Raw genomic sequence first — 14,781 nt, 5'->3', positions numbered from 1 at the left:
CTGTACAAGACCTGCTATTTAGCAAAAAATCCAATGTACAAACAAGAGATTCCAGGGTTCATGAAATTATTGTTCATTCAATAAAGCGTAAGAATTATAGCAGTGCCTACACACAAATCAGACAGCTCTGTACAGCATCTGGAAGCAGGCACACATGAAGCATAGCATTCCTTGAAAATGGAAATACTGAAAAAGCATGGGCACAAAAATATTTTATTAGTAGACATACTTCCACTAGCAAACCCACTAGCAGTGGTCGCCTGCATCACCTCTCTTCTGTAATCCCTGTCTTTTGGAAAACTGTTGACAGACATTTTGCTTGCTTCTTTTTGCCTCTGTTCTCTGGAAATAAAAAGTAAACAATTAAAAATTGTATTATGTATACAATTCAGCATTGCGCATCTAATATATTGTAGACATTTACCTTTCAAGCCATTCTTTTGGTTTTTCCCACTGTGAAACTTCTGTCCGGCAGTTATAGTAGTATTTTTTACCAGAAGAACTAATGTGCTCAGACCAATCATCTGCAGAATCATAGGGCTTGAAAGAAAAAACGAACAGAATCAACGATACATTGTAACAATTTTATCTTCTGAAATACACATTTCAATTAAAACAGCATATATTCCTGACAACCTGAGCAGATTCACTTTCAAACTAAGCAGTTTTATTCAGCAATGGCATCCCTCACTTGCATTTAGGTGTTTGGACCACTTACAAACAAAATGTTAGCTGTAGAGTCAGTCTCCAGGCTTACAGGGTTCTACATTCCATGTTCCAAACAGACATAGGACCCCCCTCCCCCTCCCTTGGTCTGTCATGAACCCTAATTAAACTGAAACTCCAGAACCTGGATAGAATGAAAATTTTGAAAAGGTATTTTGGATGGTTTCCAGGTTACCAAACAAACCAGATATCAAAATGGGAGGGGAGATTAAGAAAGCTCAATCCTATGACCTGATGAATAGGCCCAGAAAATATTATCTCATTGGCTCCAAATGCTCATCTGTTTTTTCCTCATGGCTCTTGATTATGTTTTGTTTCCCATACTTCAAATCTGCATAGACTACTCCCTCCCAAAAACTCAAAGTCTCCCCAAAACCCTAGTGCCAAGGTCAAAATAGTACTTTCTCCCATTAGTTGACAGGACACCTGGGCACATTAACACAAACAAAGCAAGGCTTCACTGGCTCTTATCAGATAAGAATGCAGAGAATACACATTCCGTCACTGAGTTTTGTGCATTAATTCTTAGATTGCGGGAATCGCATTTTTAAAAGTTCTTAAATTCAGATTTCTATTTTTGTATATTATGACTGTTTTTTTCCTCCCCCTCACATATTATGCTTACTCTGTATGTTGGTCTTAACACTGTAATAATAAAACTAACTAAACTAACAGTACTTTCTCTTATACATGCACACTCTTTGCAAAGTTTGTTCTGAGCTCAAATGGTGAGCTCAATCTACACAGAAATTCCCAGAAATATTGAAGGAATAGTTTGCCCTACTCATTTCTATTAATTCAGATCAGCCTCTAGTTTTTGGACAAGAAAATATTTTCTCCATCTGATAAAATATTAACACACAATTTGAATAGAGAGTTCATTGTCAATACAATGTACACAATGCCATATGGATCAGGTTTAGGTCAGGATCAGGTTCAAGATTTTGGTGCTCGCCTTTAGGGCCCTAAACGGTCTGGGACCAGCATACATGCGGGACCGCCTCTCCTGCTATACCCCCAGAAGAGCATTGTGTTCTGGGGAGAAAAATCTTCTGGCGATCCCTGGCCCAAAAGATATCCAGCTGTCCTCAACCAGAGTCAGGGCCTTTTTGGCCCTGGCACTAGCCTGGTGGAACTCTCTGCCAAATGACATTAGTGGCCTACGGGACTTATTGCAGTTCTGCAGGGCCTGTAAGACAGAGATATACTGCCAGGCCTATGGTTGAGGACAGCAGCAGCTTTCCATCAAGCCTGGCTTCCTCCATTTTTCCTCCCCCCACAGGGTTAAAGAAATAATCTGCTTTTTAGCACAATCTGAAATGGTTTAGAACTATTATTGTTTTAACTGCTAATGTGATTTATATGTTTTTACTGAACGTCTTATTGAAATGTTGTTCGCCGCCCTGAGCCCTGTATGGGGGAGGGCAGCCTATAAATATAGCAATAATAGTAACAGTACTACTACTAACAACAACAACAAACAACAATACATACGGCATCTGAAGTTTTGCTTGGATTATTGCTAGGATTAGAAGAATGTGAATTTGAGCTATGAAGAGCACTGTGGTTATGAGAATTTTCTTGTGGAGAGTAACTGGTCCCTAGAAGACATAATTAAAGTCTGTATTAATTTTTTCATCGAAAAATTACACAGTTATTGCATTCTAAAGCACTGGATACAGCAATATATAGCTAAAATTCTGCTTTGTATCCTTTTTGTATCTGTTCTTCCCTCTTCTGTGAAGACATGCAGCAACTAAACTTCCAAAACAAGTAGAATTAGTATACAGATTTGATTTATATGTAGGAAGAAGGCAATCTCAGACTCTGCATTTTACAGAAACATGCACAAATTTACTCAATATATTTTAAAGGAATTCTGTCCAGATTAAGTCACAAGTGTTTTGCATAAACTGATGCTGCTCATTTACAAGGATTCCCGAATCTGGTACTTCCACCTGACCCAGAGCACACACTGCATTTCAGCACTCAGAAATACCTTGTTAATACAAAAATCTAAACAGTGGACATACAACTCTCTGTTAAGACTCACTGACCAGTTTGGGTATTTCTTTCTTGCCTTAGAAAGCAGAAATTTTATCATTAGATTTGAAAGTCCAAGGAGGGAGAATGCAGAACAGTTAGAGAAGAAATATGTAAGTAAAAAAACAAACTAACAAAAACCTCCACATCAGATTGAGATCAAAGCTTAAACAGTTCAAAAATTGGGGGGAAATTAACAACACTTGCTGGATTATGGAGAAAGCAAGGGAGTACCAGAAAAACATCTACTTTTTGCTTCATTGACTATGCTAAAGCCTTTGAGATTGTGTGGATCACAACAAACTGTGGCAAGTCCTTAAGGAGATGGGAGTACCAGATCACCTCACATGTCTCCTGAGAAACCGGTATAAGGGTCAAGAAGTGACAGTTAGAACCGGATATGGAACAGCTGATTGGTTTAGCATAGGAAAAGGAGTACGACAAGGATGTATATTGCCACCCTGCTTATTTAATTTATATGCAGAGTACATCATGCGAAATGCCGGCCTAGATGAATCACAAGCTGGAATTAAGATGCTGGGGGGAAAGCGGGTTGCTTGCCAGTAACTGGTGATCTTCGAGTGGTCATCTGTGCATTCACACCCATGGGATCTAGTGCGCACGCGCTGGATCGATCAGTGCTGTAGCAAGCTCTTTCAACGGATTTTCGTGCCCAGTCCCTCGGGCATGCGCAGGAACCCCACCGTGCATGCCCAGAGGGGTGGGCGCAGACATCTTGCCAGTTCCTTCAAACCGCCGTAAATCAACCCCTAATAAAAATATAGAAGCTGACAGCAGCGGGGAAGGAGGGCGTGTGGTGTGAATGCACAGATGACCACTCGAAGATCACTAGTTACTGGTAAGCAACCTGCTTATCTTTGACGTGGTCTCTGTGCTTCACACACATGGGAGATTAACAAGCAGTAGCCTACCTGGAGGAGGGTGCTGGCAGGTCTTTTACTGCATAGCCGAAGACAGAATGTGACATCCCATGTTGGTATTGGTGTTTGTACGGACATCCAGGGCGTAGTGCCTTATGAAGGTGTTAGGCGTGGCCCAGGTAGCGGCTTTGCAAATTTCCGTTATTGGCACTCCTTGGAGGAAGGCAGTGGAAGTCGCGACAGCCCTGGTAGAGTGAGCCCTGATAGGGCCAGGTAATGGCTGTTTGGTGAGCAGGTAACATAGATGGATTAGACCTACAATCCACTTTGACAGGCACTGGGCCGTGATGCGAGTGCCCAGACATGCCGGAGCGTACGAGACGAAAAGTTGTGAGTCCCATCTAGTTGGGTGTGTTCTATCGAGGTAGAACAGGAGAGCCCGCTTCACGTCCAAGGTGTGTAATAATTTGTCTTCCGCTGATGTTAGATTTGGAAAGAAGTCAGGGAGGAAGACCTCTGCCTGCAGGTGGAACTCTGACACCACCTTCGGCAGGAAGGAGATGTCCGGGACGAGGCGGACTCCATCTGGCAGAAACGATAGGTAAGATATATCGTGTCGGAAAGCCAATATTTCTCCAACTCGCCTTGCTGACGTGATAGCAATTAAAAAGACCGTTTTCTATGCAAGGAGTTTGAGGTCACATGTAGCAAGCGGCTCAAAGGGCTTCCTCGTGAGCTGGCGTAGCACTAGAGGAAGGTCCCAGGGAGCGACTGGAGTTTTGACAGGAGGGTAGAGGTGTAACAAACCTTTTAAAAATCGTTTGGAAATCGGATGAGAAAAAAGTGCATCCGTCAACTGGAACACGGTAAGCCGAGAGAGCGGCCAAATAAACTCTTAACGACGAATGGGAAAGTCCCGAGTCAGCTAAGGAGAGGAGGAATTGGAAAACCCTTCCGAGACCCACTAAGGTGGCTCAAGGGGCGTCATCACCTAGGGAAGAACAGAACCTTCTCCACTTATAATCATAGGACCTCTGAGTAGTAGGCTTCCTGGAATTCAAAAGGACGTTCACTACTCAGGAGAAGAAGCCGGTGATGTTATATGCCATGCCGTCAGTTTCAACTATGGTATGTCGTGATGTAGGACGGGGGAGTCTGAGAGAAGGAGGAGGTCCTGAGCCGGAGGGAACTGATGGTATATCCCCTGTGATAACTCCAGGACCGTTGAAAACCAAAGTTGTCTCGGCCACCATGATGTTATTAAGATACAGTCCGCCGCATCTTTGAGAATTTTGCGGACCACTCTCAGAAGCAGAGGTAAGGGGGGGAACAGGTAAAGAAGTCCCGAGGACCAAGGATAAAGGAGACCATCTCCCAGAGATTGTGGGTCTTTGCCTCCTCGACTGCAGAACAGAAGACACTTTGTGTTGTTTCTGTTTGCAAAGACATCGAATTGGGGAACTCCCCACTTATGGAAGAGTGGGAGGAGGTATGTTGGGTTCATTCCCCACTCGTGAAGGCTGAGTCCTACTCGACTTAGATGGTCTGCCTGCACGTTCATGCGTCCTGGAATGTGAGTTGCGACGAGGAGTATGTTGTTGGCGATGCAAAACTCCCACAGCTGAATGGCGAGGGTGCAGAGTCCTTGCCTGTTGTGCCTCCTTGCCTGTTGACACAGGAAAGTGCTGTGGTGTTGCCTGTGAGGACCATGACACATTTTCCCTTGATTAAAGGGAGGAAACTGTTGACAGCGTGTTGTACAGCCAAGAGTTCTAGAAAATTTATGTGTCGCCTCCTCATCTGTGTGTTCCACTTGTCTCCACAGAGAGGCCCATGGAGTGTGCACCCCAGCCCGTCAGGGAAGCATCTGTCGTAATGATGACCTCGGGTTATGGAGGGTGGAATGGCGCTCCCTGAAGGATATTTGAAGGGGAAGTCCACCAAAGTAAAGAGTCCTGTATGCTGGGAAGAGGGCATAGGACGACAGTGTGTGCATTTTTTGACTGGTCGTAGTTGTGGATGAACCAGAGTTGTAACAGATGCATCTTGAGTCTTGCGAAGACGAGAACTGACGTAGTTGCAGCCATCAGGCCTAACAGCCTCTGGATTTGGAAGGCAGTGATGGAGGGTTGGGTTTGGATGACAGTGGCTAGGGAAATGATATCTGCTGCCCTGTCTTGTGGCAGGTAAGCCATGCATGTCGTTGAATCCAGTATTGCGCTGATGTATTCTATTATCTGGACTGGATACAAGTGAGACTTTTGTTGATTGACTCATAGGCCCAGGTTGTCCAGTAGAGCCAGGGTCTCCGTGATGTTTGAGGCCAGGGCATTCTTGGATGGCGCTACCAGAAGCCAATCGTCTATATATGGGTAGATGGAAACTCCCCGGAGGTGGAGGAAAGCTGCAACCACAATCATAGTCTTTGTGAAGACCCTTCGGGCGCTGAATAGGCTGAATGGAAGGGCCGTATATTGGTAGTGCTGCTGACGAATCGCAAAGCGTAGGTATTGGCGGTGGAAGGGGTGGATAGTAAGGTGGAAATATGTGTCTTGGAGGTCGAGGGTGGCCATCCAGACGTGTCTCCGAAGCAATGGCATGATCTGTTGTAGGGACACCATGTGGAAGCGGTGGTAGGTCACAAAACGGTTCAATTCCCTTAGATCTAATATGGGTGGAACGCCTCCGTCTCTCTTCGAAACTGTGAAGTATCGGGAATAAAATCCCATCCCTTGGAGATGTGGTGGTACCTGTTTGATGGCTCCCTTCTGCAGAACGACGGACACCTCCTCGAGGAGAGGTGGGGAAGGGGGCGTGGAAACGACGACAGGAGTATTGGCGTTCTGGTGGAACTGAATTTTGTAACCTCGGGTCAAGATGGAAAGCACCCACTCGTCTGAGGTGATGAGACGCCAAGCGTGAAGAAAGGGAAACAGACGAGTAGGAGCTAACTCGGTGACAGTGAAGTCAAAAACCCTGCTTGGAGGGTTTTGACTGTTTGGTGTGGGAAGCTTGTTGGCCTGAACCGAATTTTGGTTTCTGAAAGGCAGGTCTTTGGCCTCCCGAAGACGCTCATGGTCTCCATCGTGTGTCTGGAGACTGATGAGTTGGTGTACGTCTCTGCCAGGACCTCGACCAGGTGAGGGAACGGTATTGTTGTTTTGCAGAGGACGAGACTCCTAGAGCATGAGAAGCTTCTATGCTCTTGTCTAACTCTTGTAGAGTAGTATCCGTGGTAGCATTGAAAAACCCCAGGCCATCAAAAGGGAGATCTTCTACATAGGATCTAGTGTCTATCAGGAGATTAGTGTTGCGGAGCCAGGAATGTCTTCTGAGAGCTATTGCAGAGGCCATTGTTCTGGAAGACGCCTCGAGGACATGTTTAGTAGTGTTGAGCTGTTGTTTTGCCAACACCATGCCCTCTTTTTGTATGACTCTGGCTGCTTGAAGTTTGTCATCTGGGAGGTGGCTGAGAAGTTCAGAGAACCTTTCCCAGAGACTGTATTGGTACCGGTTCATACAGGCGAGGTAGTTAGTAGCCTTGACTCCCAATGCTCCTGTGGAGTAGAAGCGCCTGCCAAAGGCATACAATTTCTTTCCTTCCTTGTCAAAAGGTGCAGAATGCGACCTCTTGGATTTGGAGGAAGATGTAATCACCATCGAGTTTGGCTGAGGGTGCGAAAAGAGGAATTCAGCATCTGTCTCTTGGACCCTGTACCTGTGGTCCAGTCGTCGTGTGGATACAGGAGCAGATGAAGGTTTTAGCCATGGTGACTTCGCCGCCTGTAGAAGGACTGAAGACATGGACAATGCCAGGGTGGAAGAGGTATCAAGCTGAACTATGTCATAGACTGCATCTGTAGCCTGCGGATCTTTCTGGACGACAGAGAGGCCTAAAGAGTGGGCCATTCTTTTGACTAGATCAGTGTAGGAGGTGAGGTTGTCGGATGGGGATACGGGTAAGACCTCAGCGACATCCTGGTTTGGAGATGTATGGTCGGGAGAGGTATGAGCTTCAGAAGCCTCCGTATCAGAGTCCTCCTCTATGAAGTCAGAGCTCTGAGCTCTGAGCAGGAGACAGAGCTGCTAGAGGGGTGAGTGCTTTTTTACTTGCTTTCAGCTGAGTATTCAGTATTTAAGAAAGCACCTTGCCAGAGGCACGAGCCGAAGGGTAAGCAAAAGGGCTCTTTGCCTGTGGTAAGCGGTGATGTCCTTTTAAATCCTTTAAAAGAGCTTGCTACAGCACCGGCAGATCCAGCGCAGGCGCACTAGATCCTATTGGTGTGAAGCACAGAGACCATGAAGAAGATAGTTTGGAAATAATTCCTAAGAGCTGTGAGGTGAGCTAACAGCGAACCGATCAGACCAACGAAGAAGAGGTCTATTCAACGTGGCAGTAAGATAGGAACTCGCGGGATGTCCGCGCCCACCCCTCTGGGCATGCACGGTGGGGTTCCTGCACATGCCCAAGGGACTGGGCGCAAAAATTCGTTGAAAGAGCTTGCTACAGCACCGATCGATCCAGCGCGTGCGCACTAGATCCCATGAATGTGAAGCACAGAGACCACATCGAAGAGCCTCAGAAATGCAGACGATACCACTCTAATGGCAGAAAGTGAAGAGGACCTAAAGAGACTCTTGCTGATGATAAAAGAGGAGAGCGCAAAGGTTAGCTTGAAACTCAACATCAAAAAAACTAAGATCACGGCATCCAGCCCCATCACTCCTTGGCAAATAGAAGGAGAAGTCGTGGAAGCAGTGACAGACTTCATGTTCCTGTGATCCAAGATCACTGCAGATGGTGACTAAAGCCATGAAACTAAAAGATGCCTGCTCCTTGGGAGGAAAGTGATGACAGCATAATAAAAAGTAGAGACATCACCCTGCCAACAAAAGTCTGCATAGTCAGTGATGGTGTGACGACCCCTTAACTGGGGAGGTCTGGTTTTACTTTAAAAGTGTTCTTTATGTTTTGTTCTAATGTGTATATCCGGCTGCCACCAGGAAATTTAAGGCTTTCCAAACCTTTATAATATAATATTTTTATCACTGGGTAGATAGGTCGAGGTTTTAAGCTTTCATGAGGGTCTATGTGTTTCCTGAGAAATTATTTCTTTCAGAGCTGGCAGACTTAAATAAAGAAGATTTATTGATATAATTCGTAAATAACAGGATAGTACTTTGTATCTAGGAATGGGTAAATACTGAACAATTCCAACTGGGTTTTCACACACTTTTCTCTCTCACTGTCAGAGATTTTGGCATGTAACTTTGTAACACTAACTCAAGGTCATGTAAGTTCACTGTTTCTCCAGTCACTCAGACTTTTATTTTTCTCTTTGACTTTACTTTCTTGTTTCATATACATTCAACTTTTCTTCATATACAGAACTAACACATAAGCACACAAAACTGTCACTCTCTCAGACTTCAGAACTAACTTATCCCACACGGGGATGTGTCTCCTCCTCTCAAACACAGAGCTTAACTAACTCCCTGTCTTTATCAACTGTCTAAACTGTAACTCTTGACTGACACACATTTTCTAAAACCCCTCCCCCTTTCTGTCACTCACCAATCACACCACTTGCCTGTTTCAACCACTCTAGATTATCTCTCACCGCCATGCAAACTTTTAAAGACACACACACACAGTTAAACATGAAATCATTACAGGTGGTATTCCCAGTAGTAATGTATGGCTGCGAGAGTTGGACCATAAGGAAGGCTGAGCGCCGAAGAATAGATTCTTTTTAATTATGGTGCTGGAGAAGACTCTTGAGAGTCCCTTGGACTGCAAGATCAAATTGGTCAATCCCAAAGGAAATCAAACCTGACTGTTCCCTGGAAGGTCAGATAATGAGACTGAAGCTTAAATACTTTAGCCACCAGATTAGAAGGGAGCACTTACTGGAGAAGACCCTGATGGTGGGAAAGATTGAAAACAGAAGAAGGGGACAGCAAAGGATGAGATGGTTCGAAAGTGTTACCGATGCAATGAACATGAAATTGAGCAAACTCTGGAGGATGGCAGAAGACAGGAGGGTCTGGCGTGATGTGGTCCATGGGGTCACAAAAGTAGGACTCGACTGTGCGACTGAACAACAACATAGACATTTTATCTACTTTTGGAAATAATGAATACTTTGAAACACTCTAGAATACAGAAAATTTTGTATTCAAAAACCAAACCTACAGGTATAAGTTTTCACAGCACTCAATTCTGATCCTTCAAACTCTAGTTAGAGAAATAAACTTGAGCCATGGTGTTATTTACAAGGGTATGTTATTTACTGAGATGGAACTGGACAAGCTTAATTAATTAGCTGGCCAGGTTCATCTACAGTTGCTTACACAGACATTTGCTGTTTAAGATGATGCAACTGCAAACTGTAACTGTATATTCTATAAATGTATAGAAGATGAAAGTGACAGAAAATCTGGGGAGGTTGAGGTGAGGAAGATCTTGCTGGCAGCAAGCTAGCAGCAACTGAGATCCGTATGGGCCATCTTGCTTCAAATACTTGCAAGGAAAGCACAAGCATGTGCGCTTGGGTCTGAGCGCAGGGACTGTATGTGAAGTCTGTTCCATCAGGACAAGCCCAGGATCTACTTGTTTTCATTGTATTTTGGTATCTTTGTGAGATGCTTTGGGTGAAAAGTAAACAAATTAGTTGATTATGACAATATTTTGAGTTGTCTAAACAATAGGAATTTTATTTCTGAATAATAATGTTGAGGTTTATTTACTACTTCTAAGCACAGATAATAAAAACATTACAATGACAGATAGCTATTTTAAATGTTTTTACATATTTTCCCAAATGGCAGAAAAATACTTAGGTTAGGGCCTGACAAATCCCAGGCATCAGGCCACCATATTGCCCAGGAATTTCAGTGGGCTACCCAGTGTATCTGCGCCCACTCCTAGACTTTGGCCTGATGGAAACTGGCACCTCCCAGGAGAGGCCTTGCCCATGAGACATCAGAACTCCAGCTAGGAGTGACAGAGATGCTGCAGTTGCTATGGCAACTGCTGTATTTTGGCTTCAGCTGGGGGAGGTAGTGGGAAGGATCCAGCCAGCCTTTTCACTCTATCTTGCTCAATTCCCTTTCTTACGACAATCTTGGTTCCATGTGACTTGTCCCATAATCTCCAGCACAGCTTTGGGGTGGTCAAAATGGACCCCTCCCTCCCCTTTTCATCCAATCTGACTAGAATCTCTCAGTGATTTCTCTTCTGAACCACAGTACCTTAAGATAGGAAGGGATGAAAGACGATGGATGACAGCTGGTGGTGAAAGCTGAGACTGCTATGAAAGCTCCACAGTGGACACTGACACTGCTGTTGCAGGTTGGGGTGGGGTACCAGCACTTAAGAGGCTGAATTGCACATCTCAGGATAAGGCAGGGAACTACATAAGCTGTTTTGGCTTTCTTCCCTTCCATGAATTTCTCTAATCTCTTTTTAGAGCCAACTACTTTGGTGGCCATACCTACACCTTGTGAAAGTGAATTCTAAATACAAACTGCTTTTTGAGTTAAATGTTTTGTTTCATCTGCACACCAGCACTCTCAGGTAAACAGATGTGAAGGCCTTGCTAAAACAACTGACTCCTCCCCTGACTTTCTGATTTTTTTCCAATGGAAAAATATGGGAAGTTTGGGGAGGCACTGAAAAAACATCCTTGGGATGCTTTTTTTTCTGTTTTAGAATGAGTGAAATGTGTTAAGATACCATAGGGTGCAGCAATTCACAACTCTCTCATGCTTCAGGTTGCCTTGTTCTCTGCTGCTGTACACAGTCAACATGTGAGATGTCCTCCATGGTCCCAAGATCTCATTCCTAGCTAGTCACTGTTAGCTCAGACCACCAGTATAACTTTAAAGTTAGGATTTTTAATCTCATGTGCCCCAAGGTAGGTCACAGCATCTCAATTTTCTTTTTTGATATTAAGTTTTAACAGAAAAGGAGAGGAGGACAAATAGCAACAGAATAAACCAAAATTTCAGGAGGAAGATGGGGACACTCATTAGATTTCTAAAGCACAGATAGCATTTTGATATTAAAATGTTGAAGGTTACTGATCTATACCATATAACTTTAAATGTATTGTTATCAACAACGGCAAGAGATGCAAGGATGTTTATGAAGACAAAAAATCCAACTAAAGATACAATTCTCAATTCTTTATTTCACTTCTGTGGTCTTTAGGAGTAAAAGTTCCAACCAGGGCTGAGGGAGACCAACAACTTCACCCCAACCTCCTCTATGTCTGCAGCATTGAAAGGACCTCTGCTTGAGATCTGAGCCTTACCATGTGAGATTGTCAGTGCGGCATTTTTAGATAATTAAAAATAAGTTAATCTCCATTTGCCTGATGACATAAACTGGATAACCAACTGGTGGTAGTGGAAAGTGCCATCAAGTCACAGCTGACTTATGGCAACTCCCTGGGGCTATCAAGGCAAGAGACACTCAGAGGTTGTTAGCTATTGCCTGCCTCTGTGTAGCAACCCTGGACTTCCTTGGTAGTCTTCCATCCAAGTACTAGCCAGGGATCACCGTGCTTAACTTCTGAGATCTGACATGATCTGACATAGGCCATCCAGGTCAGGGCACATAGACAAATACAGTCTATATAAAACAGAAAAGCAACACTAAATCACCTTTTTAAAAACAATATTTAAGTGAATAGTCAGGGATCAAATGAACAGGCAAAACAGTAGGGTTGGCACATCAGTCAACTACCTTCTATTTGTATATTGTCAAGTATTCAAAAATGTCACTGTGTAGCAGGTGGCAGCTTACCTTTTTAATTACGGTAACATTTGTTAGCAAGGGCAGAAGGCTGCTTGGCCCCCAAGCCACCTAGCAGCAAAGCTTCTCTAACTGGCCACCTGTTGTAACAGCAGGCATCTCCAAACAGGAATATCGGCAGCCAATGACAAAGATGCCTCTGGCTCCATCTTGCTTGCTCCAGGGAGTACCCCCTCTCCATGATCTGGCCAGCTTCTCTGTAACGCTCCGTGAAGGACTTGCCAACATGAATGCTAACTGAAAAAATGTACTGTACGCACAACTGCCTTTAAAATGGAGGGTTTCTTAAATTATTTCTGTTTTAACTTCATTTTCTAACTAGACCAACCACGGTATTCCAGCATAAGAGACAAATAAAAACTGTTCAGCGAAACTTTCCTATCTATAGAAAAAAGTACCATAATAATCTGTTTTTACAGTTTCATAGTAACAGTTAATTTTTTGCATTTAGCATAAATCTCATGCTTTGATTATATAAATAAATAATAAACACTTGCCCAATCAACTGACCCACTCTCCTATGCAATAGTTCCATAAGTCACAGTTAGTCAAAGGAATTAGAAAGGACTTTAAATCCATAATTTTTACCAGTTCTTTCCAAACTTGATCTCATGAAGGACACAGGAAACTCAAAGATGGGATGGAAATGACTCCAATCCACATTACCAACCAGACTGGTAAAGACCAGAAAATAGGTAGACATGATTGCAAGAGAGAAGAAGGGCTCCAAGAGAAGGAGACTGAATACCAAACAAAATCGACCTAGACTACAAACATCAACAGCCCAAATATTCCTAGAACTTAACATCTGACAGAAAGTCTAAGCCATTGAAACACACTGATCCATTACTGGGCTGTTATTTTGCTAAGCAACAACAGATGGGGCCAAAACTAGACACTGGCCACCTGATCCAAATGACTGACATCTAGCAGGAGGGCTGAATCCTGGGAACTGCAAACATTTCCAATACTATACCTAAGAGTCCAGAATTCTCTTAAATTTTAGAAAAGACGACAAGTTACCTAATATACAAAAAAAGAGAATCGCATTACTGTTATTTGCAGCAAGAACAGCCATTGCATCGAAATGGAAATCAGAATGTAAACCCAATCTAAGTTTATGGCACAGTAAGTTGTGGAACCTATATATAATGGAAAAAGCAGTAGACATAATGAAACCAACAAACGATATTGATGGGTCTAAGTGAATTTACTAGCATTTGGTTTCCTATTTTATCTTATCTTGCTTCTCAAGGAGTGATACCGGATGTAAGAAACACTTCTCATTTATGGTAATTGATGTTCAAGATATTATGGATATTCTTAATGTTCTTAACATTTAGTTCCTTTTAAGTAAACAGGATTGTTTTTATCCCTTATAGAAGTACTGTTACAACTGATGTTACATTGTTATTGTGTTGTTGAAAAATGAATAATGTTTTTTAAAAAACAGGGGGGGAAATTCCAAGACAATTTCTCTAATATTAAAGGAGGGAGAGCATACCAAGGGCTAGAAACACCTCTTCCTGTAAATAGGACACATAGCTCCCTCTGCATACATGTATGCAAAACACAGCCCTTTGGTCACACTGAGCACAGTAAGCCTATTTACCCACAGGATGCAGAGATAGCTTTCAAGCCCTCCCAGAGGCTAACAATTTGTTGTGGCACAGATGAGGATAACTATATCAGATAGGACACATGGTCCAGCTATTTAGGTGGCACATGCCTAGCAGAAGGCTCTGGCAGAATCATAGACTCATAGAATCACAGAGTTGGAATGGAGGTGCTTGGAATCTAACCCAGTAGGTGTAACCTTTGCTTTAATTTGTTTATATTCAGTATTATTTTGAAAATGGGGCATATCTTTTAAAATGCAGATATTATTTTTGGTCATCTATTTTTGTCTAGCCTGCTTTAGTGTATTGCTCAAATGACAGTCACCAGGAAATGTGCCGTCATCAGATTTTCTATCCCCCCAAAAATGTCACCATGCTGTTCAGTGTGCTTTTCAGAACTGAATGAGAAAGTTTGGAAATACTGAGCTAACAAATGAGCGTATAAGGTAGTGCAGAAACAAGAGGGAACACACGATCCTACTTAGTCTCTCAACTATGCTTATGGGATAGGTAACATTTCATCTATACCGGGGGTGTTAAACATACAGCCTGCAGGCCCCTGCAGGGCTGCTATCTGGCCTGTGAGCAACTGGCTCTCTGCTGCTCCATGTTTCCTGCATCTGAGTTCCTTTTGCCCAGTCTCTCCTATTTCCTGCTTTGCAGAGAAGAGAAAGGAAGTCAAGCCTCCCTT

The 14,781-nt window shown here is 43.4% G+C and overlaps 1 protein-coding gene across 1 annotated transcript in view; it reads right to left on the bottom strand.

The window, feature by feature from the left end:
• The window catches only part of WAC (WW domain containing adaptor with coiled-coil), a 79,448-nt gene that overhangs the window by 42,803 nt on the left and 21,864 nt on the right, over positions 1-14,781 (bottom strand). The window contains exons 2-4 of the mRNA XM_015421414.1: positions 2,221-2,327; positions 425-540; positions 230-342 (exon numbers count right to left, since the gene is read on the bottom strand). Coding sequence (XP_015276900.1) covers positions 230-342; positions 425-540; positions 2,221-2,327 — 336 coding nt within the window. The remainder of the gene's footprint in view (positions 1-229; positions 343-424; positions 541-2,220; positions 2,328-14,781) is intronic.

This window comes from Gekko japonicus, unplaced genomic scaffold (assembly GCF_001447785.1).
Source record: "Gekko japonicus isolate JY-2015 unplaced genomic scaffold, Gekko_japonicus_V1.1 scaffold725, whole genome shotgun sequence".
Lineage (NCBI taxonomy): Eukaryota > Metazoa > Chordata > Lepidosauria > Squamata > Gekkonidae > Gekko > Gekko japonicus.
Note: the sequence above shows the minus strand (reverse complement) of the source record. Positions and strands in the feature narration are given on the sequence as shown.